The following is a 23,917-nucleotide window of genomic DNA, read 5'->3' on the forward strand; positions in this document are numbered from 1 at the left end:
CATTTGCTTTTATTTTTTCTTTCCTCTTGTTACATAATCTTGGTGATTCATAAACATTAATCAGTGTTGCCTGTCAAAAAGATCTGCTTTGAATATACGTTTAACAAAGAGAAAACAAGACAGAATTTTGGTTTAGCGGTTAGATTTCTAGCCTTAAAAAAAGTGTATTGATCACTAATTTTTTTTGATCTTTTATCAAACAAAAGTAAACATTGTTATATACTACAGTATGATCAGTCCTTCCATGTATACCAGTATGTGACAATAAGCTATATATAAGAGAGAAAGACAGTGAGTGTCAGTTTGGCCACTTTGGTTTAGCTCTTCAACTCCAGCATTTCTTAGAATAGTTTGAGGCTCTGATGGTTAATCAGTGATAGGAGAGTCACATCACCACATTCCAGGAGTATTAAAATGTCCTAGGGTGGAGTTTCAGTCACAGGCCACTCTGCATCATATTATAGTATACAGTGACTGTAAACCCTGACTTTATTCTTGCCCAGAACTTTGGTCTTTAATACTTAAAGGTAAAAGTGGAGAGTTTTCATTACTATCATCACTTGTGCACCTGTGCATAAAGCCTACTTTTTGACATTAATATTGATTGATACAGCAAGCTTTGATTTTAAATTACCTGCTCCAAGTAATAGTTTTGAGCAGTAGTTTCCATTTTCTCTTTTTTTTTCTAAACTACTCTTGGTCAAAGGTGAATATTTTGTAATCTTTTAAGAATTATTCTAATCAAATCTACTGCAATAAGAAGAGGTAAAATCTCTCCACTTATTTTCAAACACATCATTTAGGGACACAGGGAAGTGAATTGAACTTCTACTCAAAGTTCTTGGAATTTGGGGACATTGTTCCCTTAAAAACATTTCCTAAGTAGCATATGATATAATTCCTTAGTATGGTTTCTGGATCTTTCTGTGTTAGCACAGGTTACTTGGAGCCACTGTAGGAAATGTCACTTTATAGAACTCTGTCAATGTGAGTTTCTATTATTTATACACCAAGGGTGGAGTATCACAGCTCACTGTTTACGAAAGCACCTAGCTGTCACCTGTGAGAATATTACAGGTGGAGCTGAACTGTGATAAAGGTTAATGTGTAATAATATAACCAGGAAATGAAGGCAGTACCAGAAAAGTTGTGGCAGAGTAAAATGAGTCTTTTACTTCTAGAAGTTACTAAAAATATCAGATCAGTTCTTTTTTTTTTTTTTTTTAATTTATTTATTGATTTTATTTTATTTATTTTTGGCTTCGTTGGGTCTTTGTTGCTGAGCACAGGCTTTCTCTAGTTGGGTGAGCGGGGGCTACTCTTCATTGCGTTGCGTGGGCTTCTCATTGCGGTGGCTTCTCTTGTTGTGGAGCATGGGCTCTAGGTGCACAGGCTCAGTAGTTGTGGCGCACGAGCTTATTTGCTCCACGGCATGTGGGATCTTCCCAGACAAGGGCTCGAACCTGTGTACCCTGCATTGGCAGGCGGATTCTTAGCCACTGCACCACTAGGGAAGTCCCCAGATCAGTTCTTTTCCCATTGGTATTTATTGTCCAGATCAGTACTTCTCAGAGCTTTTGTTCTCAGGACCTCTTTTTTTTTTTTTTTTTTAAATATTTCAGCTTACTTTTTTTTTTTTTTTTTAAACTTTGGGTTAATTAATTAATTTATTTATTTATGGCTGTGTTGGGTCTTCGTTTCTGTGCTAGGGCTTTCTCTAGTTGCGGCAAGTGGGGGCCACTCTTCATCGCGGTGCGCGGGCCTCTCACTATCGCGGCCTCTCTTGTTGCGGAGCACAGGCTCCAGACGCGCAGGCTCAGTAATTGCGGCTCACGGGCCCAGTTGCTCCGCGGCATGTGGGATCTTCCCAGACCAGGGCTCGAACCCGTGTCCTCTGCATTGGCAGGCAGATTCTCAACCACTGCGCCACCAGGGAAGCCCTCAGGACCTCTTTATACTGTTAAAAATTACTAAGGACCTCAGATAGCTTGTTTTTTGTTGTTTTTTTAAAATTAATTGATTTATTTGTTTATTTTTGGCAGCGTTGGGTCTTCGTTGCTGCGCGCGGGCTTTCTCTAGTTGTGGTGAGCAGGGGCTACTCTTCGTTGCGGTGCGCAGGCTTCTCATTGCAGTGGCTTCTCTTGTTGCAGAGCACGGGCTCTAGATGGGCGGGCTTCAGTAGTTGTGGCTCGCGGGCTCTAGAGTGCAGGCTCAGTAGTTGTGGCGCGTGGGCTTAGTTGCTGCACAATATGTGGGATCTTCCCAGACCAGGGATTGAACCCGTGTCCCCTGCATTGGCAGGCGGATTCTTAACCACTGTGCCACAAGGGAAGCCCCGATAGCTTGGTTTATATTGGCTTTTATGGGTTATATCTAATGATATTTATTAGATATAATGATATTTATTGTATTAGATATGAAAACTGAGACATTTAAAAAATAATTATTTAATAAATAATATGAATGTAAGCAATATGCCCATTAAGTGTTAATATTAATAACTTTTTATGAAAAAATAACTTTTGAAACAAAAATATTAGTGAGACAAGTGGCATTGTTTTATATTTCTATGAATTTCATTAGTGTCTGACTAGTAGAAGGAAAAGGAAACAGTACATTTCAAAAAGAGTATGAGTAAATTTTAATAACCTTTTCCAGATAATTGTAGAAATTCATCTTTGATACCATACCAGATCTCAGAAGGGTAATTTCCTAGAGGTTTGTTATGGTATAGAATCTGAAACCACATCAGAGAACACTTTGTTGTACTAAAATCCATTGGTCTGTCTTGCAATTGAATGGATCTTTCACTCATGCATGCTTTTGTAACATCATGCATTTGCTCATTTGGAAAATATTAGTCATTGAATTATACAGATCTTCTAAATGTTGCTATGTTTTATTATACAATAGAAAATGTGTTAATACTACAAGAATATCATTAGAAAGTCTGTGGGTTTTTCATTTTTGTTATTTAGCTATGAATTTGTGGAGGTGACAAATACAGTGATTACTAGTACAATTTGGTGCTGCTGTCTTTGTTCATGCTAAGTTGCCAGCACTTTTAGTACCCATTGTAAAGAATGAGACTCAAAGAAGTTAAAGTGACTTTCAATGATTATGTGGCAAGGATATGTCAAAGTTGGGCTAGATCTAGGTCTCTTGCTTCCCAAATCAGTGCTATTTTCAAAATACATAATATTTTCTAGTGTTTACAGTGGTCCTCAAAATCAAATTTTGTCTCTGACTTTTATCCTTAAATAGGTAGTGAACATTTTTTAGCTTTTAATTACTTTTTCTTTCCTTTTGTGTTTTTCATTATAAAAAAAGTAAATATAGTAACATTTTTAAAAAGTGTATTACTGTCTCCTTTGTTAGTAAACATGCTTCATAGGAGTAACCTGTGCTTTTTTTTGAGCACAGTTTCCACTAAAATGATTAGTTGTGGCCTATGCATGGTCAAGATTGATTATTTCTGGGAATTGTATTCCATGGAGCAATGAAAAGAAGGCAAAACCACCATTATTTTAACATCTCTGGAGTTTGCTTGGTAATGAACTCACAAAATATTCAAAATGTAGCTATTTTCAGGGGAAATTAGGTAAAATTTATGTTTAGGTGAATTTCAAGTTTTTCCTTACTATGCATTTTGCAAGAAAAAAATACTCAGGAGTGATTAAATAATTTACAGCTATTTTTAAAGATGTTTCAAGATACTGCACAAGTTTTATTACAACTTGGAATGTATATCTATCATTAAAATAATGTCTAAACCATTTCATGCTTAAGATCAAGATTCTTTGGCTAGACGAATGTGATGTATTTAGGTGAAAAAAGGAGGCTGAAACTCAATTACTTTCAGATCTTCTCTCACTGTACTCCCCATGAGGACATAAAGCCTAGGTTAAGAGATTTGAAATTGAAGGCGCACAAAGATCTCACTTCTGTGACAGAGAAACTGGAAGGCTGTAAACGTCTAAAAATGTATATAATTCACCTTTTCACAAACATTTCACGTTTATAAAAAGGAAACGTGTCATTTGAAAAATGTGTATGTGTGTGTATCTCCTTATAAGATAGGTATATTTATACTCAGAGCTACTAGCCTAATACAACCTGTTTTTCTGAGTGGATTTAAATTTGAAAAGAGCATAATTGCTTTCAGCAAAAAAATTCCTTCTCTTCTCAACCACATTGAAGGATATTTGAAGACCCCCCTATCTAGGCAGTAGTACTTTGATCTGGTCAAGAGTTCTCAAGTGGTAATGTGCATAAGAATTTCTTGAAGAATTTGTTAACAGACAGATTCTTGGAACCCATCCCCAAGATTCTGATTATGTAAATAATGGGTGGAGGCCAGAGATCTGCATTTTAATAAGCTATGCAGGTGTTTGAGCCAGTGATAAAAGTCACTGTTTTGAGGATTAGATGTGCTAGAAAATGTAGAATCTGGTATCTTTTAACTCTAGATTCCAAAACAGGATATCCCATTTTTGAGCCTATTTTACATGTAAATTTTAACATTAACAGTTCTACAAATACAGTTTTATCCCCGAATTAGCAATTTGAATACTTAAGGATTAGTTTACCCCAGGAGTCCCTGTTATAAAACAACATATTCATAGAAATGAATTTCTTTGAAGCCTCAGAGGAACCTAACCAAAACAGACTTTCTTTAAAATTATTTAAAAAAAAGAAATTGAAGCCAAAAAACACTGAAATTTTTCCTAGTCCATTTGTATTATTAGAATTTTGTGTGTATTCTAATGGCATAAAATTTTAATCTAATTTTTATTGCAAAGTAATTAAATAAAGCTTTTTGGAAAGTCAAAACACAAAACATACCAAATTATTTAACAAAAAATTTTCATAATTATTTTCACTTCGATTGTGAAGTTTTTTAAAAAAATTCTGATTCATTTTTCCTAGTCAAGTCTCTTACATGCAGTAAAATGTACCCTTTGTAGTGTACAGTGTTAAAAAAACAAAATTCAACTGAGTGAATTTTAGAGATCTTATTGACTTTATCCAATTTAGCAGATGAAAAGGAGCTCTGAGGAACTGTAGAAAATGAAAGACTTTTGTAGGCAGAAGGGTGTGGGAACAAGAAAGTCACACTAGACAAAAAAGCAGGTTGGTTACTGCAGGGTCACCTTCCTTTAGGGGGTGGCAAGGGCCTATCAGGCAGAGTACTTAGCTTGTGCTGATTAGATGAGTCCTGATTGGTTTAAAATTCCATTTCTGGGAAAGCCAAAACAAATTGTCTCAATTCAGTGATTTGGGGCTTAGCTTAAGTGACTCTATTTTGGGGCCTGTTGTTTTGTTTTTAACGACAGTTTTATAAGTTTTGACAAATGAATACAGTTGTGAGACAAACACCACAATTAAGATATAGGACAGTTCTATTACCCACAAACATTCCTTTATGCCACTTCATAGTTCCTCCTACCTCACTCCCAGTCCCTGGCAAACACTGATCTGTTTTCTTTCCCCATACTTTTACCTTATTGCAGAATGTCATATTTATGGAGTCATACAGTATATGGTCTTTTGAGGCTGACTTCTTTAACTTAACATAGTGGAGTTGAGATTGATCTGCACTGTTGTGTGGATCAGTGGTTAGGTCTCTTTTATTGCTGAGTAGTATTCAGTCAGGATGTATCACTGACTGTTCATCCATTCACCAGTTGATAGACATTTAGGTTTGCTAGTTTTTGGGGATTGTGAACTATGCTGCCATAAACATTTCATGTACAGAGTTTTGTGTGAATGTATGGTGAAGATCTGTTTAATTTATCAGGATTTATTGATCATGGTTTTGTTGTAGTTAAGAAATCTTTGCCTAGGGTCACAAATATTTTTTCCTTTGTTTTCCTCTAGAAGTTATATAATTCTTGGTTTTATATTGGGTTTATGATCCATTTCCTGTTAATTTTATGGATATCCAACTGTTCCATGGTTATTTGTTGATAAGTCTGTACTTTCTCCATTGAATTCCCTTTGTGTACTGTGTTGAAAATCAGTTGATTTATGTGGAAGAGTCTATATTCTGTCCTGTTGATGTATGTATCTATCTTTCACCAGTACCACACTACCTTCCTTGATTACTACAGCTTTAAGATAGGTCTTGAAATCGAGTCTTAAGAAAGTCTTCCAACCTTGTTTTTCTTTTTCAAAATAGTTTTGGCTAATATATTTACTTTGCTTTTTCTTATAACTTTTAGAATCAGCTTGCCAATTTTCTTTCTCTTTTTTTGAATTTTATTTATTTTTTTATACAGCAGGTTCTTATTAGTTATCCATTTTATACATATTAGTGTATATATGTCAATCCCAATCTCCCAGTTCATCCCACCACCACCCTCCCGCCACTTTCCCCCCTTGGTGTCCATACGTTTGTTCTCTACATCTGTGTCTCAATTTCTGCCCTGCAAACCAGTTCATCTGTAGCATGTTTCTAGGTTCCACATATATGCGTTAATATACGATATGCACTTTTCTTGTTTTTCTCTTTCTGACTTACTTCACTCTGTATGACTAGATCCATCCACATCTCTAGATCCATCCACGTCTCTACAAATGACCCAATTTCGTTCCTTTTTATGGCTGAGTAATATTCCATTGTATATATATACCACCTCTTCTTTATCCATTCGTCTATCCATGGGCATTTAGGTTGCTTCCATGTCCTGGCTATTGTAAATAGTGCTGCGATGAACATTGGGGTGCATGTGTCTTTTTGAATTACGGTTTTCTCTGGGTATATGCCCAGTAGTGGGATTGCTGGGTCATATGGTAATTCTATTTTTAGTTTTTTAAGGAACCTCCATACTGTTCTCCATAGTGGCTGTATTAATTTACATTCCCACCAACAGTGCAAGAGGGTTCCCTTTTCTCCACACGCTCTCCAGGATTTCTTGTTTGTTGATTTTCTGATGATGCCCATTCTAACTGGTGTGAGGTGATACCTCATTGTAGTTTTGATTTGCACTTCTCTAATAATTAGTGATGTTGAGCAGCTTTTCATGTGCCTCTTGGCCATCTGTATATCTTCTTTGGAGAAATGTCTATTTAGGTCTTCTGCCCATTTTTTGATTGGGTTGTTTGTTTTTTTAATATTGAGCTGCATGAGCTGTATATATATTTTGGAGATTAATCCTTTGTCCGTTGATTCATTTGTAAATATTTTCTCCCATTCTTTTTGCCTTTTTGTCTTGTTTGTAATTTGCTGTGCAAAAGCTTTGAAGTTTCATTAGGTTCCAGTTGTCTATTTTTGTTTTTATTCCCATTACTCTAGGAGGTGGATGAAAAAAGATCTTGCTGTGACTTATGTCAAAGAGTGTTCTTTCTGTGTTTTCCTGTAAGAGTTTTATAGTGTCCAATCTTACATTTAGGTCTCTAATCCATTTTGAGTCTATTTTTGTGTATAGTGTTAGGGAGTGTTCTAATTTCATTCTTTTACATATAGCTGTCCAGTTTTCCCAGCACCACTTATTGAAGAGACTGTCTTTTCTCCATTGTATATCCTTGCCTCCTTTGTCATAGATTAGTTGACCATAGGTGCGTGGGTTTATCTCTGGGCTTTCTATCCTGTTCCATTGATCTATTTCTGTTTTTGTGCCAGTACCATATTGTCTTGATTACTGTAGCTTTGTAGTATAGTCTGAAGTCAGGGAGTCTGATTCCTCCAGCTCCGTTTTTTTCCCTCAAGACCGCTTTGGCTATTTGGGGTCTTTTGTGTCTCCATACAAATTTTAAGATTTTTTGTTCTAGTTCCGTAAAAAATGCCATTGGTAATTTGATAGGGATTGCACTGAATCTGTAGATTGCTTTGGGTAGTATAGTCATTTTCACAATATTGATTGTTCCAATCCAAGAACATGGTATATCTCTGCATCTGTTGGTATCATCTTTAATTTCTTTCATCAGTGTCTTATAATTTTCTGCATACAGGTCTTTTGTCTCCTTAGGTAGACTTATTCCTAGGTATTTTATTCTTTTTGTTGCAGTGGTAAATGGGAGTGTTTCCTTAATTTCACTTTCAGAATTTTCATCATTAGTGTATAGGAATGCAAGAGATTTCTGTGCATTAATTTTGTATCCTGCTACTTTACCAAATTCATTGATTAGCTCTAGTAGTTTTCTGGTAGCATCTTTAGGATTCTCTATGTATAGTATCATGTCATCTGCAAACAGTGACAGCTTTACTTCTTCTTTTCCAGTTTGGATTCCTTTTATTTCTTTTTCTTCTCTGATTGCTGTGGCTAAAACTTCCAAAACTATGTTGAATAATAGTGGTGAGAGTGGACAACCTTGTCGTGTTCCTGATCTTAGAGGAAATGCTTTCAGTTTTTCACCATTGAGAATGATGTTGGCTGTGGGTCATTTATGGCCTTTATTATGTTGAGGTAAGTTCCCTCTATGCCTACTTTCTGGAGGGTTTTTATCATAAATGGGTGTTGAATTTTGTCGAAAGCTTTCTCTGCATCTACTCAGATGATCCTATGGTTTTTCTTCTTCAATTTGTTAATATGGTGTGTCACATTGATTGACTTGCGTATATTGAAGAATCCTTGCATCCCTGTGATAAATCCCACTTGATCATGGTGTATGATCCTTTTAATGTGTGGTTGAATTCTGTTTACTAGTATTTTGTTGAGGATTTTTGCATCTATATTCATGGATGATATTGGCCTGTAATTTTCTTTTATTGTAGTATCTTTGTGTGGTTTTGGTATCAGGGTGATGGTGGCCTCATAAAATGAGTTTGGGAGTGTTCCTTTCTCTGCAGTATTTTGGAAGAGTTTGAGAAGGATGGGTGTTAGCTCTTCTCTAAATGGTTGGTAGAATTCACCTGTGAATCCATCTGGTCCTGGGCTTTTGTTTGTTGGAAGATTTTTAATCACAGTTTCAATTTCATTACTTGTGATTGGTCTGTTCATATTTCCTATTTCTTCCTGGTTCAGTCTTGGAAGGTTATACCTTTCTAAGAATTTGTCCATTTCTTCCAGGTTGTCCATTTTATTGGCATAGAGTTGCTTGTAGTAGTCTCTTAAGATGCTTTGTATTTCTGCGGTGTCTGTTGTAACTTCTCCTTTCATTTCTAATTTTATTGATTTGAGTCCTCTCCCTCTTTTTCTTGATGAGTCTGGCTAATGGTTTATCAATTTTGTTTATCTTCTCAAAGAACCAGCTTTTAGTTTTATTGATCTTTGCTATTGTTTTCTTTGTTTCTGTTTCATGTATTTCTGCTCTGATGTTTATGATTTCTTTCCTCTACTAACTTTGAGTTTTGTTTGTTCTTCTTTCTCTAGTTCCTTTAGGTATAAGGTTAGATTGTTTATTTGAGATGTTTGTTGTTTCTTGAGGAAGGATTGTATTGCTATAAACTTCCCTCTTAGAACTGCTTTTGCTGCATCCCATAGGTTTTGGATCGTCGTGTTTTCATTGTCATTTGTCTCTAAGTATGTTTTGATACCTTTGATTTCTTCAGTGATCTCTTGGTTATTTAGTAACGTATTGTTTATCCTCCATGTGTTTGTGCTTTTTACTTTTTTTCCCCCTGTAATTGATTTCTAATCTCATAGCATTGTGGTCAGAAAAGATGCCTGATATGATTTCAATTTTCTTATATTTATGGAGGCTTGATTTGTGACCCAAGATGTGATCTATCCTGGAGAATGTTCCATGTGCACTTGAGAAGAAAGTGTAATCTGCTGTTTTTGGATGGAATGTCCTATAAATATCAATTAAATCTCTCTGGTCTCCTGTGTCATTTAAAGCTTGTGTTTCCTTATTAATTTCCTGTTTGGATGAACTGTCCATTGGTGTAAGTGAGGTGTTAAAGTCCCCCACTATTATTGTGTCACTGTTGATTTCCTCTTTTATCGCGGATAGCAGTTGCCTTATGTATTGAGGAGGTCCTATGTTGCATGCATGTATATTTATACTTGTTATATTTTCTTCTTGGATTGATCCCTTGATCATTACGCAGTGTCCTTTCTTGTCTCTTGTAACATTCTTTATTTTAAAGTCTATTTTATCTGATATGAGTATTGCTACTCCAGCTTTCTTTTGATTTCCATTTGCATGAATATCTTTTTCCATCCCCTCACTTTCAGTCTGTATGTGTCCCTAGGTCTGAAGTGGGTCTCCTGTAGACAGCATATATATGGATCTTGTTTTTGTATCCATTCAGCGAGCCTGTGTCTTTTGGTTGGAGCATTTAATCCATTCACATTTAAGGTAATTATTGATATGTATGTTCCTATGTAGTTTCTTCCCTTTCATCACTCTAAATATGTCATGCCACTCCCTTCTGGCTTGTAGAATTTCTGCTGAGAAATCAGCTGTTAACCTTATGGGAGTTCCCTTGTATGTTATTTGTCATTTTTCCCTTGCTGCTTTCAATAATTTTTCTTTGTCTTTAATTTTTGCCAATTTGATTACAATGTGTCTCGGCATGTTTCTCCTTGGGTTTATCCTGCCTGGGACTCTCTGTGCTTCCTGGACTTGGGTGTCTATTTCCTTTCCCATGTTAGGGAAGTTTTCGACTATAATCTCTTCATATATTTTCTCGGGTCCTTTCTCTCTCTCTCTTCTCCTTCTGGGACCCCTATAATGCGAATGTTGTTGCGTTTAATGTTGTTCCAGAGGTCTCTTAGGCTGTCTTCATTTTTTTTCATTCTTTTTTCTTTATTCTGTTCCACAGCCGTGAATTCCACCATTCTGTCTTCAAGGTCACTTATCCGTTCTTCTGCCTTGGTTATTCTGCTATTGATTCCTTCTAGTGTATTTTTTATTTCAATTATTGTATTGTTCATCTCTGTTCTTTAATTGTTCTAGGTCTTTGTTAAATATTTCTTGCATCTTCTCAATCTTTGCCTCCATTCTTTTTCCTAGGTCCTGCATCATCTTCACTATCATTATTCTGAATTACTTTTCTGGAAGGTTGCCTATCTCCACTTCATTTAGTTGTTTTTCTGGGGTTTTATCTTGTTCCTTCATCTGGTACATAGCCCTCTGCCTTTTCATCTTGTCTGTCTTTCTGTGAATGTAGTTTTTGTTCCACAGGCTGCAGGACTGTAATTCTTCTCACTTTTGGTGCACAGTGCCTGCCATGTGGCATCGATGTCAGTGTAGAGGTTCTTCTTGGAGGGCTTGCCCTAGCTGACGCCGTAGCCCGAGTAGTCGTAGGAGAAGATGTTGCAATTGATGCGCGAGCCAAGGCCAATGTAGAAGCTGCACATCTGGCCCAGGTCCACGGCGTTGCCATGGAGAAGAGCAGCATGTAGTGGCTGGAGGGTGCACTGCGCACAAACATGCAGCCGAGCCCCAATTTTATTTCTAACACTTTTTTTGTATATTCTGTGATATTTTCTACATAGACAATGAATTTTTAAAAAAATGAAGACATGGAAATTCCCTGGTGGTCCAGTGGTTAGGACTTGGTGCTTTCATTGCCATGGACTGAGTTCAATCCCTGGTCAAGGAACTAAGATCCCGCAAGCCATGCGGTGGGGGGGAAAAAAAAGGATAAAAAATGAAGACAGTTTTATGTCTTACTTTCCAGTCTGTATGACTTTTATTTCTAATTTGGCTTTATTCTACTGCCTAGGGCCTCCAGTATGTTTTTGAAAAGGAGTGGTGAGGGCAGATATTCTTACCCTGTTCCTGATCTTATGGGGAACATACACAGTCTTTTATCGTTAAGTATGATATTAGCTGTAGATTCTTTGTAGATGCATTTTACTGGATTGAGGAAGTTTCTTTCAATTCATAGTTTGCTGAGAGTTTATATCATGAATAGATGTTAAATTTTGTCAAATAACTATTTCTGCATCTATTTAGATGATCATATGGTTTTTCTTCCTTAGAACATTGATTTGATGAGTTACATTTATTGATTTTAATATTGAATCAGCTTTTCATGTCCCTAGATAAACTCCAGTTGATCATGATGTGTAACCTTTTTACATATTGCTAGATTTGATTTGCTAACATTTTGTTACATTTTTCTTGCATGTGTTCATTACCAGTACTCGTTTGTAATTTTGTCCTTTTTTTAAAATATTTATTTATTTATTTTTGGCTGTGTTGGGTCTTTGTTTCTGTGCAAGGGCTTTCTCTAGTTGCGGCAAGCGGGGGCCACTCTTCATTGCAGTGCGCGGGCCTCTCACTATCGCGGCCTCTCTTGTTGCGGAGCACAGGCTCCAGACGCACAGGCTCAGTAGTTGTGGCTCATGGGCCGAGTTGCTCTGCGGCATGTGGGATCTTCCCAGACCAGGGCTCAAACCCGTGTCCCCTGCATTGGCAGGCAGATTCTCAACCACTGTGCCACCAGGGAAGCCCTAATTTTGTCTTTTTTTTTATCTTGATGTTAGGGCCTCATCAAATGAGTTCGGAACTGTTTCCTTCTATTTTATTTTCTGGAAAGATTTGTGTAAAATTAGTATTATCTCTTAAATGTTTGGTAGAATTCAGCAATTCTAAAAGCCATTTGGGCCTGGAGTTTTATTTGTTGGAGAGTTTTTAACCATAACTAAATTTTTCTTTAATGGGTAGAGGAGTTTTTAGATTATCTATTTCATCTTAAGCAAGTTTTTATACTGTGTCTTTCCAGAAATTTGTCCATTTCAATGAAGTGGTTGGATTTATAGGCATAGAGTTTTTAGTATATTTTTCTTATTATTCTTTAATATCTGTTGCATATCTAATGTTGTTCCCTCTTTCTTTCCTGAAATTAGTTATTTGTGGTCTCTCTTTTTTTATCTTGATCAGTCTGGCTATATGTTTATGAATTATATTAATCTTTGCAAAGAGCCTGCTTTGGATTTTATTGGTTTTCTCTTTTTCTGTTTTTCAATTTCATCTATTTCTGTTCACATTGGTATTGCTTCCTCCCTTTTGTTTACTTTGAGTTTAATTTACTCTTCTTTTTCTTCTTTCTTAAGATGGACGTTTAGATAGTTCTTTTTGCTTAATATAAGCATTTAATTATATAAATTTCCCAGGAACGTCTTTAGCTCCATTCCATAAATTTTGGTGCTGTGTTTTCATTATCATTCAATCGAAGTATTCTAATTGCCTTTGTGACTTCCTCTTTAACCTGTAGGTTATTTAGAAGTGTTTTGCTTAATTTTTGTATATTTGGGCATTTTCCAGATATTTTTCTGTTACTGATTTCTGGTTAATTTCATTGTGGTAAGAGAACATACTTTATATAAATTTTAGGTTTTTGTTTTTAATTTGTTAAGGTTGGTTTTATAGCTCAGAATATGGTTTATCTTAGATTCTGTTCCATGTGTGCTTGAAGAGAATATATTGCTCTTGTTGGGTGGAGTGTTCTGTAAATGTCAGTTTGATTGATAGGCTTCTATCGATCGGGTGTTCTATATCTTTACTGATTTTTGTCTGCTTGTTGCTTCACTTACAGAGAGAGAAGTGTTGAAGTCCCCAGTTGTAACTGTGGATTTGTCTATTTCTCTTTTTAGTTCAATGCTTTTGCATCATTTATTTCAACACACTGTTTTTTGGTGCATAAACATTTAGGATTATTTCATGCTTTTGGAAAATTGATTCCTTCATTGTCATTTAATATCCTTTCTTAAACCTGACAGTTTTCTTTGCTTTGAAGTCTATTTCAATAATAATGTAGCTTTCTTCTGATTAGTGTTTGCATTTTTTTTTTCCTGCCCTTCTCCTTTTAACTCTCTACAGGTATATCTCAGAGATATTGTGGGTTTGATCCCACGGCACCTCAGTAAAGCAAATACTGCAGTAAAGTGAGTCACATGAATTTTTTGGTTTTCCAGTGCATGTAGAACTTATGCTTACACTATATTGAGTCTATTAAGTATGCAATAGCATTATGTTTTAAAAAATCAATGTACATACCTTATTTTTAAAATATTGCTAGAAAATGCTAACCATCATCTGAGCCTTCAGCAAGTTGTAATCTTTTTGCGATAGTAACATCAAACATTACTCATCACAGATCACCGTAACAAATATAGTAATAATTTAAAAATTTGATATATTGCAAGAATAACCAAAATGTGACACAGAGGCACAAAGTGAGCAAATGTTGTTGGAAAAAATGACGACGATAGACTTGCTTAACACAGGGTTGCCACAAGCCTTCAATTTGTTTAAAAAAGAAAAAAAAAAAAGCAATATCTGTAAAGTACAATAAAATGAGGTATGCCTGTTTATGTTTAAAGTGGATTTCTTGTATCTTTCACTCCATGTCTTTCTTATTTCTAATATATTTCCATTTGGCTTTTTAAAAATATCTTTATTAAGATTCACATACTATACTGTTCATCCATTTGAAGTGTACAGTTTAGCAGCTTTTAGTATTATATATCACAGAGTTTTGCAAACACATCAATTTTTGAACATTTTCATCATCTCAGAAAGAAACCTCATACCCATTAGGAGCCAATCTCCATTTCTCCCCCAAACATTCCCCCATCCCTTGCTTTCTCTTTCTATAGATTTACCTATTTTGGACATTTCATATAAACAGAATCATATAACATGTAGTCTTCTATGACTGCCTTCTTTCACTTAGCATATTTTTTTCAAGCATGTTGTAACATTTATCAGTGCTTAATTCTTTTTTACTAATAAGTAATACTCCATTATATGGATATATATTCTTATTTACCCATTCATCAATTGATGGACATTTGGATTATTCCTACTTTTTTGGCTGTTACAAATAATGCTGCTATGAACATTGATGTACAAGTTTTTGTGTGCATATGTGTTTTCAGTTCTCTTGGGTATGTATCTAGAAGTAGAGTTTCTGGGTTAGGTGATACTTCTGTATTTATAACCTTTTGAGGAACTGCCAAATTGTTTTCAAAAGTGACCATACCTTTTTACTTCCCACCAGCAATATGAGGATTCCAATTTCTCCACATCCTTACCAACACTTGTTATTGCCCTTCTTTTTGATACTAGTCATTCTAGTTGGTATATGGTGGTTCCTTATTGTGGTTTTGATTTTCATTTCCCTGATGACTAAAGATGTTTAGGATCTTTTCATGTGCTTATTGGCCATTTGTATATCTTTTTGGGAAAATGTCTATTCAGATTCTTTGTTTATTTGTAATTGAGTTATTTGTCTTTTTATTATTGAGTTATAGGAGTTTTTAGTATATTCTAGATGCCAGTTCCTTACCAGATATGATTTCCAAGTATTTTCTCCCATTCAGCAGGGTTTTGTTTTCACTTTCTTGATAATGCCCTTTGATGCACAAAAATTTTTAATTTTTTGAAAATTGAGATATAATTGGCATATAACATTATGTTAGTTTCAAGTATACAACATAATGATTTGATATTTGTATACATTGCAAAATGATCACCACAATAAGTCTAGTTAACATGTGTCACCATACATAGTCACAAAATTTTTTTCTTGTGATGAGAACTTTTAAGATTTACTTTCTTAGCAACTTTCAAATATGCAATACAGAATTATTAACCAGAGTTACCATGATGTACATTACATCCCGATGACTTATTTATTTTATAACTCAAAGTTTGTACATTTTGACCCCCTTCACCCATTTTGCCCATCCCCTACCCCTTGCCTTTTTTTTTTTTTTAATTATTTATTTATTTATTTATGGCTGTGTTGGGTCTTCGTTTCTGTGTGAGGGCTCTCTCCAGTTGTGGCAAGCGGGGGCCACTCTTCATCGTGGTGCGCGGGCCTCTCACTATCGCGACCTCTCTTGTTTCGGAGCACAGGCTCCAGACGCGCAGGCTCAGTAGTTGTGGCTCATGGGCCCAGCTGCTCCGTGGCATGTGGGATCCTCCCAGACCAGGGCTCGAACCCGTGTCCCCTGCATTAGCAGGCAGACTCTCAACCACTGCGCCACCAGGGAAGCCCCTACCCCTTGCCTTTGACAACCACCAATCTGTTCTCTGTATCCATGAGCTAGGTATTTTATTTATTTATTCATTCATTCAAGATTTTGCGTATAAGTGAGATTATATGGAATTTGCCTTTCTCTCTCTGACTTATTTCCCTTAGCATAATGCCCTCAGGGTCCATCCATGTTGTCACAAATGGCAAGATTTCCTTCTTTTTTTTTTTTTAATTCAAGACCCATTTATTCTCTAGTTCTGCCCACATGGAGACACCCTCCTTGAAAAGGGGTTGAATACTTCCGTTCACTTTAACACCCTGTGCTGAAAATATGTCTTCCGAGGTTTCAACTCCGAGATCCACAGTCTTAAAGCACTGATTCTTAAACCTCATCTAGATTTCTCCCCTTGGATGGGGGGAGATGACCCAAAGACAGAGAAGAACAGCTCAGGACTGTGGGCTCTGCTTGCCCAGAAGACTTTGCAGCTCCCCTGACCAGCCGGCTGGAGCCAGGATTAGGGCCCTGAGACGAGGGGCGCCTGCTGGGCTGCTGCCACCGCACATGGGCCACGCTGCTGTTGGGTGCCTTCCTGCCCCACCGCCACCGGCCCCCAACTCCTGTCCTCTTCACTAGGCTGGCTGTCACCTTTAGTTTCCCTGGAGTCTGGGGATTCCAGACGGTCTCTGCTCACACTTCTGTATCCCGCCTGCTGCCTCAGCACTGCTGATTCACACTAGGGGGGAAAAGCACACAGAACTGCTTTTCAACACACCAACGTTCCACACCAAAGTTATTTCATAAGCCCTCAGGTTCTTTTTCATCAGAGGACACTCCCAAGGCCATGACTTCCCCCGGCTCCCCACTGCCCTTGCCAGCAGACTGGACGTGCGTGGCCACCATGCTGAGTCGGGCACACCCCCTGGCTCCCCTCCGGCGCACTCTCCTGGAGAACTGAGGGCGGTGCCCTGGGCGCATCAGCAGGATCTGTCCTGAAGCCAGTCCTAGAGTGACAAGAGCCACACCTGCAGGTCTGTTCCACTGACCAGACGCACAGGACCGAGCTGGGCCCACGGACCTTGGTCTGGACTGTGTCGGCTGGTCATTCTTGCCTAGGTTCACAGGCCAATAGCCACTGTCCTTCCTGTACTTTCTTGCTCATCACTGCACCAGCGGGTCACTCCTACCTGCTGCCGTCACACACCTGGCAACCTCGTGTTCCGGGGCCAGCCAAGAACTGAGACCTCAGCAGGCCCCTAGTTCCCAGCAGGCAAACTCCCCATTAAACTACTGCTGCCTAGCCATGTTCTCGAGGCTTCAGAGCCGGGAAAGTGCAGAGAGGATAGCAATCCGCAGCGCCCACAGCCCCAGGCCCACGATGCTCCGCGGAGGCGCCGGAACCTCGCCGCACCCACCCCCGCCAAAACAAGGGACCTCTGCCCCCGCCTGTCCCGCGGACCCGGGCGCACATCCAACCACCGTGACCCGCGATGGAGATGCAGGGGGCGGGGCTCGGCCGGCGGTGGGCGCTGGGGCGGGCGGGGACCCGGGCTCCGGCCCCAAGGCCACGCGGACCCAGCAGGCCACCCGCCCTCCCTCCCCGCCCGCCGCCCAGAAAGCTCCTTTTTTTAAGGCTGAATAATATTCCATTGTGTGTGTGTGTGTGTGTGTGTGTGTGTGTGTAAGTATGTATTACATTTTCTTTATTCATCCATGAGTGGACACTTGGGTTGTTTCCATTTCTTTTCCATTGCAAATAATGCTGCAGTGAACATGGGTATGCATATATCTTTTCAAGTTAGTGTTTTTGTTTTCTTTGGAATAATACCCAGAAGTAGAATTGCTGGATCAAATGGTAGTTCCGTTTTTAATTTTTTGATTAACCTCTATAATGTTTCCCATAGTGGCTGCACTGATTTACATTCCCACTAACAGTGCATAAAGTTTCCTTTTTTCCCACATTCTCGCCAGCACTTGTTATTTCTTGTCTTTTTGATAATAGCCATTCTGACAGGTGTGAAGTGAGATCTCATTGTGGTTTAGATTTGAATTTCCTTGATTATTAGTGATGTTGAGCATCTTTTTATGTACCTGTTGGCCATCTGTATGTCTTCTTTGGAAAAATGTCTATTCAGATCCTTTGCCCATTTTTTAATCAAAATTTTTTTTTTTTCGCCTTTGGGTTATATGAGTTCTTTGTATATTTGAGTTATTAACCCCTTAACAGATACATGATTTGCAAATATTTTCTCTTATTCTGTAGGTTGTCTTTTCATTTTGTTGGTGTTTTCCTTTGCTGTGAAGAAGCTTTTTAGTATGTTATAGTCCCACTTGTTTATTTTTTATTTTTTTTGACTTTATTTCCAAAATGATTTCCAAAAAGTTGCCAAGACTGATGTCAAGAGCTTACTGCCAGTTTTCTTCTAGGAGTTTTATGGTTTTAGGTCTTACATTCAAGTCTTTAACCCATTTTGAGTTAATTTTTTTGTATGGTATAAGATAGTGGTCTAGTTCCATTCTTTTGCATATGGCTGTCCAGTTTTTCCAATACCATTTACTGAAGAGACTGTTCTTTCCTTATTGTATATTCTTGGCTCCTTTTTATAAATTAATTGACCATATATGAATGGGTTTATTTCTGGGCTCCCTATTCTGTTCCATCAATCTATGTGTCTTTTTTTTTTTTTTTTAATTTTATAGCTACGTTATTTATTTATTTTTGGCTGTGTTGGGTCTTCGGTTCGTGTGAGGGCTTTCTCTAGTTGCGGCAAGTGGGGGCCACTCTTCATCGCGGTGCGGGGACCGCTCTTCATCGCGGTGCGGGGACCGCTCTTCATCGCGGTGCGTGGGCCTTTCACTATCGCGGCCCCTCCCGTTGCGGGGCACAGGCTCCAGACGCGCAGGCTCAGTAATTGTGGCTCACGGGCCCAGCTGCTCCATGGCATGTGGGATCTTCCCAGACCAGGGCTCAAACCCGTGTCCCCTGCATTAGCAGGCAGATTCTCAACCACTGCGCCACCAGGGAAGCCCCTATGTGTCTATTTTTATGCCAGTACCACACTGTTTTGATTACTGTGGCTTTGTAATATAGTTTGAAATCAGGAAGTGTGATGCCGCTACCTTTGTTCTTCTTTCTCAAGATTGCTTTGCTATTTGGGACCTTTTGTGGTTCCATACAAATTTAGGATTGTTTGTTTTATTTATGTGAAAAATGCCACTGAAATTTTGATAAGGATTGAATTGAATCTGTAGATTGCTTTTGGTAGTATGGCCTTTTAAACAATATTATATGGATACATATGGAATATTCCAACCAAAAGCAACAAAATACCCACTCTTCTCAAGTGTCCATGGAACATTCTCCAGGATATATTTTATGTTAACCCACAAAACGGTTCTGAGAGGGAAGTTCCTAGCAATAAATGCTTACGTCAAGAAACAAAAAAAATCTTAAACAACCTAACTTTGTTCCTAAAGGAACTAGAAAAATAGATGAAGTCCAAAGTTAGTAGAAGGAAGGAAATAACAAAGATCAGATTGGAAATAATTGAAACAGGAACTGAAAAGACAACAGGCAAGATCAATGAATCTCAGAACTGGTTATTTGTAGAGGTAAACAAAATTGTCAGACCTTTAGCTAGAATCTCCAAGAAGAAAAGAGAGAACTCAAATAAGTCAAATCAGAAATGAAAGAGGAGACATTGCAACAGATACCACAGAAATACGAAGGATTTTAAGAGACTACTATGGACAATTGTATGCCAACACATTTGACAACCTATAAGAAATGGGTAAATTCCTAGAAACATAAACCCTACAAAGACTGAATCATGAAGAAGTAAAAATCTGAAAGTTCAATTACTAGTAAGGAGATTGAATTAGCAATCAAAAATCTCCCAACAAACAAAAGTCCAGGACCAGACAGCTTCACTGGTAAATTCTACCAAACATTCAAAGAAGAACTAATACTGATCCTTCTCAAACTCTTCCCCCCCCAAAAAAAACTAATACCAGTCCTTCTCAGACTCTTCAAGAGGAGAGAATGCTCCCAAACTCATTTTATGAGGCCAGCATTACTCTGCTACCAAACCAGACAGGGATGCCACAAGAAAAGAAAATTACAGGCCATTATCCCTGATGAACATAGATGCAAAAATCCTCAACAAAATATTAGTAAACTGAATTCAACACTACATCAAAAGGACCATTCACCATTATCAAGTGGTATTTATTCCAGGCATGCAAGGATGGTTCAGTTTCCTCAAATCATTCAATATGATACAGCACATTAATAAAATGAAGGATAAAAATCATATGACCATCTCAATAGATGCAGAAAAAGCATTTGACACAATGATATGATAAAAACTCTCAACAAAGCGGGTATAGAGGGAAAGTTTCTCAACATAATAAAGGCCATATATGATAAATCCACAGCTAACATTATGCTCAGTGGCGAAAACTGAAAGCTTTCCATCTAAGATCAGGAACAATACAAGGATGCCCACTGTTGCCACTTTTATTCAACATAGTGTTGGAAGTCCTAGCCAGAGCAATCAGATAAGGAAAAGAAATAAAAGGAATCCAAATTGAAAAGGAAGAAGTAAAACTGTTAATATTTGCAGATGACATTTTTTAAAAGCTTTAAGAAAGTAGATAAATGTCTACTATTATTCTGAGCTGTACACTGTTCTCTAGAAATGCTATGTAATTAATCTAAAGTAACATATGAGAGTAATATCTGAGATTGAGGCTTATCAGCTGTACACTTAGCCACACACCCCCTTATTTCATTAAATAAACCTTAATGAGTAAAAATTAAGATTTTCTTTTCTTTTCTACTTTTAGTGTTAAATGTTTACAAAAGACAGTGAAGGATTCTTATCACATAATGTGTAGACCATGTGCCTGTGATCTTGAAGTCTGTGCCAAATGTGGAAAGAGAGAAGATGTTGTTATTCCGTGAGTATTTCTTTTTATGTTTGGGATTTACTCTTCTAATTAATATGTGAATTTTCTTTTAAGGAAACATTCAGTAGCTCTGAGAGTCTTAAGATGCAGAATATCACACTAATGTAGACGTTGTTCTACCCAACAGGAAGAACATCTTAATTAATTGTTAAATGTTTCTATCATTATAATAAAAATGAAGCATCATTTTCAGAAAGTTAAAATATTTATGAGGTTCACATTTATTACACATTACAAAAGAATTACTCATTATATAACTTCTTTTCTTTAATGGACATCATGTGTTAATTTCTTTGATCATACTTTATTGACAACTGTATTATAATTGGTTGGCTCTTGAGTTAAGTTAATCTTCAAGGATCTTTTCCTCTTTATTTACTTCATAAGGCTCCTGTTAATCAAGAAATGTAGTGTAAAAGTCTTTTCAATCTACACAGTTAAACAATGAAATCCTGAGAAATTTTTCTTCCATCTTTAGGTTTAATAAAGAACCAGAAAAGACAGAAAATGTTGAAAATAATCTACATTCCAGCCACAGAAGAAGCAGAAGAAATGAAGAAAGTGATGATGATTTAGATTTTGATATTGATTTAGAAGACACAGAAGAAGACAATCAAATGGATTGATATAACTATATTAAAAGACAGTTTGAAAGCATGAAATTCTGAACAACTTTGATTTTGAGGGTTTAAAAAAAAAATACTGTGGACTCCTAGTAAGGACATTGGAAAAACCTATAGAAAATACATGGACAATGTGAATTGTGTATGATATTTGAATAGTGATAAAGCTTTCATCCAGAGTTTTCTTATAATACACTTTTAAGTAGCATATGCTAGTATATCTGCCAAAACGAGTATTGGAGTATTGTATTGCAGTTCATGGGAATTATTTAGAAGAATATGCTATCTAGTATCAAATTAAGCAAGATTCAGAATTGATGGTTGTATAGAAACTATCTCATGGAAAAATCAGATGACATTATTATGTTGCTAGCCTCAAAAATTGGTCCTCAGGAGGTACCTTTTGAAAGATTGATCTCAGGTTAATGTCCCACATAACAAAAGCCCTCTTGCTTTCGCTTGCTTGTTGTAAAGCAAAATGTTTATTGTTTTTTAATAATAATGTTTAACAAGTATATAGCAGTTTTTCTTTGAAAGTGTTTTTATGTATCTTATCATATTATTTTTACCTTTTTTCACTTATGAAATTTACATACAGAAAAAAATGCGTAAAATCTATATGTATAGTTTAACACACAATTATAAAGAAAAATCATACATTTATCACCCACATGAATAAAATACTCCTAAACAATACAAGTTAGCTTTGTCTGATTTTTGAACTTTTTTTCTATCTTTTTGTTTTGAAAAATCTCAGACCTAAAGAAAAGTAGCAGTGTAATACAATGAACCTTTGTATGCTCTTCACTTAGATTCACAATTGTTAACGTTTTGCCACATTTCCTTTATATTTGAATAGATATATGGATATATTTTTTACTTGCTGAACCATTTGAAAATAATTGGCAGGCATTGGTTTTGAACTTTATATGAACAGACTTATACTATGCATGTTAATTTGTATCTCTTCTTATTTCATTATTATGAAACTTGTGAAATTGATCCGTGTTGTTGCAAGAGCTCTAATTTGTTAATTTTACATTTTTTATTCTACATTTTATTCTGTTTTATTCTATTGTATTTACATACCACAATTTATTTTTCCTCTCTAATACTGAGGGACATTTGAGTTATTTCAGAATTTTCCTATAACAAACAATATTAGGTGTTTCTTGGTATAAATGTCTTATTTCTCGGTACATTTTCTGTTAGGTATGTAATAGAAGATTGAAATGTTTCCTGGTGTACTTGTCTTGTTTCTTGCTACATTTTCTGTTAGGTGTGTCTAGCAGTGGTAGAGGGCATCAGGTATATATGCATCTTCACTATTACTATGTACTATGTAATGCTGTCTTTCCAGAAGGATTGTTATCTCCCTTCCCCGTAGCAATGTATTAGAGTTCCTGTGCTCTGCATCCTTTCCAACACTTGGTATCATACTTTTAAATTTCTGTCAGATATGTGTGCAATATATGTCTTTGTCTTATTAATTTGTATTTCTCTAATTACTAATGAGCTTGAGCCCCCTTTAATGTTTATTGACCATTGGTTTTTGGGTAATAGATGATATTAAGGAATCATTTTGGTAAGGTGTAATAATGTTATTTGAGAAATACATATTGAAATATTAAAGGGTGTATAGTCAATTTACTTTAAAATATTTTAAGCATAAAAAAGTAGAGATACAGGTAACATTTCAGTGGCATCAAAAATATGTTATTTACCTAGGAAAAAATTTTAAAAACACTCAAGAACTCTGTTGACAAAACTATAAAATCTTATCAAGACATTAAAATTAAATGGAGACATAAATGGAAAAAGATAAAAATAAATGGAGAGAGATATCATGTTTATGATATAGAAACCTCTATGTTTACGGTCTACAGAAAGTTTTTCTACCATAAATTCGTGTGGCTTACCTTTTTGTTTGTAAATTTGTTTTCTGAACTATGTAACTTTTGTGGTTAATGAGCCAACTTAATTATTATTAGACCTAGCATAAATTCTTCCCCATCTGAGTGAGTTATAATTCCTCAGATTACCTTACTAGGAGAGAAATTTAACGAAGAGCATCACCTAGTGACATGTACTAATATCTGCATTTCATTCTTTAGTGCTAAGAGACATTTTGTTTTGTTTTTTCAACAGACTGAAATTTAATTGTTACATTTAGCTCATTTACATATCTTTAGGTCTTATTCTTTCTAATCTAAAAATTATTTTTATTGGAACTCAGCATGGATCTAAGTCCTGGCTCTGCCAGTTACTAGCTGTGTGACTTGGTACAAATTAATTAATCTTTCTGTGCCAACTATGAGAGCACTAAACAACTGATATTATTATTGCTACTGTGATTTTGTGTGTATATATATATTAGTAATGAGTTAGTAATTATTAACTGGAAATGAAGTCATTAGTAATTATTAGTAATGAAGATGTCAA

The 23,917-nt window shown here is 36.5% G+C and overlaps 1 protein-coding gene across 2 annotated transcripts in view; it reads left to right on the forward strand.

Annotated features, from left to right (window-relative positions):
* Positions 1-23,269, forward strand: part of C6H9orf85 (chromosome 6 C9orf85 homolog) — a 64,541-nt gene extending 41,272 nt beyond the window's left edge. The window contains exons 3-4 of one of the 2 annotated variants that reach the window (XM_007182264.2): positions 20,730-20,843; positions 21,331-23,266. In XM_007182264.2, the coding sequence (XP_007182326.2) occupies positions 20,730-20,843; positions 21,331-21,478 (262 nt within the window). In that variant the 3' untranslated portion in view covers positions 21,479-23,266. Of the gene's footprint in view, positions 1-20,729; positions 20,844-21,330 lie in introns of both variants that reach the window. The other variant, XM_057547576.1, reaches the window with a different exon arrangement.
* Positions 23,270-23,917: the final 648 nt, after the last annotated feature.

Source organism: Balaenoptera acutorostrata, chromosome 6 (genome assembly GCF_949987535.1).
Source record: "Balaenoptera acutorostrata chromosome 6, mBalAcu1.1, whole genome shotgun sequence".
Classification (NCBI taxonomy): Eukaryota; Metazoa; Chordata; class Mammalia; order Artiodactyla; family Balaenopteridae; genus Balaenoptera; species Balaenoptera acutorostrata.